General features: G+C 58.4%; 1 protein-coding gene across 1 annotated transcript; it reads right to left on the bottom strand.

Moving 5' to 3' along the window:
- Positions 1 to 440: 440 nt before the first annotated feature.
- EPO (erythropoietin) lies at positions 441 to 2,547 on the bottom strand. Its single transcript, XM_024745277.1, has 5 exons — positions 2,352 to 2,547; positions 2,062 to 2,240; positions 1,738 to 1,824; positions 1,320 to 1,499; positions 441 to 1,170 (listed from the first exon to the last, which is right to left on the bottom strand). Exons 1-5 carry the CDS (start codon positions 2,545 to 2,547, stop codon positions 1,012 to 1,014), a joined length of 801 nt encoding a protein of 266 aa, XP_024601045.1. The 3' UTR covers positions 441 to 1,011.
- Positions 2,548 to 3,930: the final 1,383 nt, after the last annotated feature.

Raw genomic sequence — 3,930 nt, 5'->3', positions numbered from 1 at the left:
CCCTCCTGCTGGCTCCTGTGTCCTTGCCGGCAGCCGAGGCTCACTAAAGACATCATCCTGGGGACTTCCCTGGCGGTCCAGTGGTTAGGACTCCGTGCTCTCACTGCCGGGGCCCAGGTTCCATCCCTGGTTGGGGAACTAAGATCCCACAAGCCGTGCGATTCAGCCAAAAAAATAAAAAATAAAAACACCTGGGCCAGATGGCAGCTGCCTACTGAGGACTAGCCTTGAATGGAGCCACGTTATTGACCAGCGCGGGCAGAGCTTGTGGCCTCAGGCCCAGTGGGGTCAACAGGTCAGACAGGCCATGCGAGGCAGCACGTAGGGCCCGGCCCCCTCCACCTCTGGTTTCCCGGACCTGCAGCCCGCTGCCAGGATGGGGGCAGAGCCAGGGAAGTAGGGGTCTCCCGGGAAAACAGAAAAGCCAAGAGCCAGGTTGCGGTTTCAGTTCTTGCCAGTGAGATTGAAAAATACACAAGACTTGGACCCAGTGAGAGCCAGGAGCCAGCCCCCATCCCATCTTCACGGCTCCCACCACCCTCCTTATCCAGCGGGCTCTGCTGTCACGGAGTCCCCATGAGACCTGGAGAGTTCATGGCTTGCCCCCTAAATTCTCCAGTCCGTCCTGTCCCTGCTTGCTAGGTGCAAAAGGAATTATTTGCCCTCCAGCTTGTCCCAGCATCACGCAGCATCACGGTTCTGCAAGGCACTGAGATGAGTATCAGTGTCTCCCCAGCATGGCGCTGTCCCCAAGTTTAAGTTGAACTCTCTGAATTCCTCCTGCTTTGGAGACTCAGGCTGGCCCTGTGACATCATCCTTAGATCTGAGTTGAGCTCTGAACAGTTCCTCTAGCCCCTGAAATATCACTGCTGGCCCTGGAGTGTCCGTGGGACAGTCTGGCGCTGAGCTGATGGCCCATCGACAGGGGTTGGGAGTGGAGGTGCAGAAGGCGTGGCACAGGCAGTGGTGGTGAGCAAGGTGGTGGACGTGCCCGGGATGGGAGCACCGGGTCACCTGTCCCCTCTCCTGCAGGTCTCCCCTGTGTACAGCGTCAGCTTTCCCCGCAGGAAATTGGAGTAGATTCGGAAAAGTTTGCACAAAGTATCAACAGTGAATGTTCGGAGCGGGGCTGCAGAGGAGGCTGCGTCTGGAAGGGGGACGGCTCCCTTCTGCCAAGGACAGAACAGAAGGTTACCGGTGGGGACCCCGGCAGGAGAGGGAATTTGGGACAGAATGGCAGCAGGGATTCCTTGGCAGGGCCATTCTCCCATTTTACAGAAAGGGCAAACACAAGTGCGAGGGAAGGTCCTACACGTACCTGGGCTCCCAGTGCCCGAAGCAGGGAGGTGAGGCTTCGCAGGCTGCTAACAGCTTTGTCCACGTGCAGCTGCAGGGCCTCGGATGGCTGAGACGAGTTGGCCAACAGGGCCTGGCCCTGCAGGATGGCTTCTGAGAGCAGGGCCAGGCCCTGCCAGACTTCCACAGCCTGCTGCTGGACCTAAAGGGAGCGGAGACTTGGAGTTAGCTGGCCCAAGCCAGCCCCGCCCTCCTCCCTCTCAGCACCCCCAAGCAAACAGTTTTGTTGAATGAATGAATGAACAAATGAATAAATGAATGAACATATTCCATTCAGCCCTCATCTTTGCTGCTCTGTTTCTTCTCTCTATCATTCTCCTCCCTGCCCTAGGAGGTTCCCAAAATGAGACTCCCCAAGAGGAAGGAAAAAATGAACTCACCTCCATCCTCTTCCAGGCATAGAAGTTAACCTTGGTGTCTGGGACGGTGATGTTCTCACTGAAACTGCAGCCCTCAGCACAGCCCATCTGAAATGCACAAGCCTGGAATCAGGGGCCCCAGGGGCTCCTGCTGGCTTCGCCCCTTACCTAGCTTCCAGGTGTGCACTGGGGACTACCACTCTTATTACTTTTACTGGGGGCTCTGGCTCCCCGCTTCCACCCCTGAACCAAGTGCCAGGGGGGAGTCCAGGTTCCTGGATCTTGGGGGAGACCCTGGACCCCTGAGGGTGAGTTCTGTGGAAGGTCCTGGGGAGGGGGCCTCACCGTGGCATTTTCGGCCTCCCTGGCCTCCAGGATGTACCTCTCCAGGACTCGGCTGTCACAGATGAGGTGTGGGGGGGCGCCCAGGACTGGGAGGCCCAGAGGAAGCAGCAGCAAGGACAGCAGAAGCAGCCGGGCAGGGCATTCTAGGAGAGAGAGCCGGGCTGAGTGTGAGGCCGGGACTTGCAGGAGAAGGGGTGGTTTGGACCTGCACGTTCACCCATCCCGCTGCTCTGGCCCCGCGAGTCCTCCCGGCCCGAACCTTGCGAGCGCTCAGGCTCTGCCTCCTTTGCCTTCATTCAATCCCGCGGCCGCGTGCACACCCCACCCCCCAGCTACCGGCATCCACTTCTCCCGGCCAAACTTCAATCCGGGTGTGACAGAGGCTTCCCCTCTCGCAGATCCGAGTTGTTGCTCCCAGACCCAGGTATCAGCTTCCTCGGCACCCACGTAGCCGCCCCTCTTCTCCCTGGACCCCCAGTCCTCCATCGCGTCTCCAGCTCATATTCCGACTTTCCCGGGGACTCCCCCAGCCCGGCCGGCAGGTGAAGGCTGCCCCACCCCCCTTGCCCTTCCGGGGTCCTTGGCAAGTCGCAAGTCCTTGAACCCGGCCACCCCGGGGCCAACAGCCCCAGCGGTAAATTCCTCCTCAAACAGGGGCCGGGCGTGGGGCGGGTGCGGGGCGCGGGGCTGCCCGTCGTCGGACCCCAGGGTCCCGGGAGGGGCGGCTGGGTGCGCGCAGCTGGACGGGCAGAAGGCTGCGCTGCGAGAGCAGTGCCATTCTGGGAAAGGCTGGGGACCCCGACGTCCCCCCAGGAAAGGGGGCGTCCCAGTCTTGGGCGGGGACTCAGAGCTGGGACTGTCTGGGTTCTTGCGAGGCAGCTAGGGCTGGAAGCCCGGAAGGTGCCTGCGGGGCAAGTCAATGGCCTCCTTCTCACGATCCTAGTTCTTGTTCTAGAAACCAGTGTTCTTGTTGAGAAATTTAACGGGGCCGCACAAAGCAAGAAATCTGAGGGGGTCTTCTCCCCCACTCCTCACTTTTGAGGACCCTGAAAACCCAGAAATTGAACTTTTAGGTTAGTCTGCATGGTAAAATTCTTAGGAACTCTGAAATAGTGAACCCCCAGAGTGATGGCCCTTGGGATTTGCAGCTAAGCCTTTGTGGCTTCTAGGAAGCCCTGAGGCAGCGGGGGAGCTCCCGGGGGTGGGGGGGGCAGGAGTCCAAGGCTAGCTGGCTTATCAAACCTTGGAAAGTGGCCTGAGTCCCTGAGCCTCAGTGCTCTCACCTGTCAAATGGGCCTCATGAAAGCACCAGTCCCAGCTCATGCAGCTTTCATAAAAGACAGGGAAGTCCTACAAATACCAGTGGTTATTTATACGTTCATTCACTCCCTCCCCAGTCCCATGATATTAGAGATACTTTATTCATGCGTTCAGTGCCTTCTTTGTGCAAGACAATTGACTAAGAACTTTTCAGGACAAAAAGGTGTTTTGAGCCCTAAGTCCTGCCTCCTGGAGTTTGTAGTTTACAATAGAGATAAGGTGGGGACACGGAACTGTGCACGGGGACTGGAGTGTGCAGATCCGAGCTGTGAGAGTTTGGACGAGGGGGAGCTCACCTCTAGCTGGGAAATCAAGGAAGATTTGTTGCAGGAGGTGACAACAAGCTCAGCCTTGAAGGGTGGGTAAGATTTCAATGGGAAAAGATGTGAGGTGGGTGCAGAGGCCGGTCCAGCCAAGTGCTTGGTGGGTCAGGTGTGTTGGGGTGAAGGGTGGGGTGGGGGAGGGAGAGGTGGAGATCAGACTAGGGTGGCGGTTAGGGAGAGGTCAGGTTGTGAAGGGCCTTGAACGCCCCTCTGAAGAATTTGGAGT

Source organism: Neophocaena asiaeorientalis, unplaced genomic scaffold (assembly GCF_003031525.2).
Source record: "Neophocaena asiaeorientalis asiaeorientalis breed wild unplaced genomic scaffold, Neophocaena_asiaeorientalis_V1.1 scaffold461, whole genome shotgun sequence".
NCBI classification, from domain to species: domain Eukaryota; kingdom Metazoa; phylum Chordata; class Mammalia; order Artiodactyla; family Phocoenidae; genus Neophocaena; species Neophocaena asiaeorientalis.
This window is presented reverse-complemented; position numbering and strand designations above follow the sequence as displayed.

Coding starts and splice junctions, on each gene's coding strand:
- EPO (XM_024745277.1), bottom strand. CDS start 2,547: ATGGAGGACTGGGGGTCCAGGGAGAAGAGGGGCGGCTACGTGGGTGCC. Junction 1,500..1,737: donor ATGCCTGGAAGAGGATGGAG/GTGAGTTCATTT, acceptor CGCTCCCTTTAG/GTCCAGCAGCAGGCTGTGGA. Junction 1,171..1,319: donor TTCGGGCACTGGGAGCCCAG/GTACGTGTAGGA, acceptor TGTCCTTGGCAG/AAGGGAGCCGTCCCCCTTCC.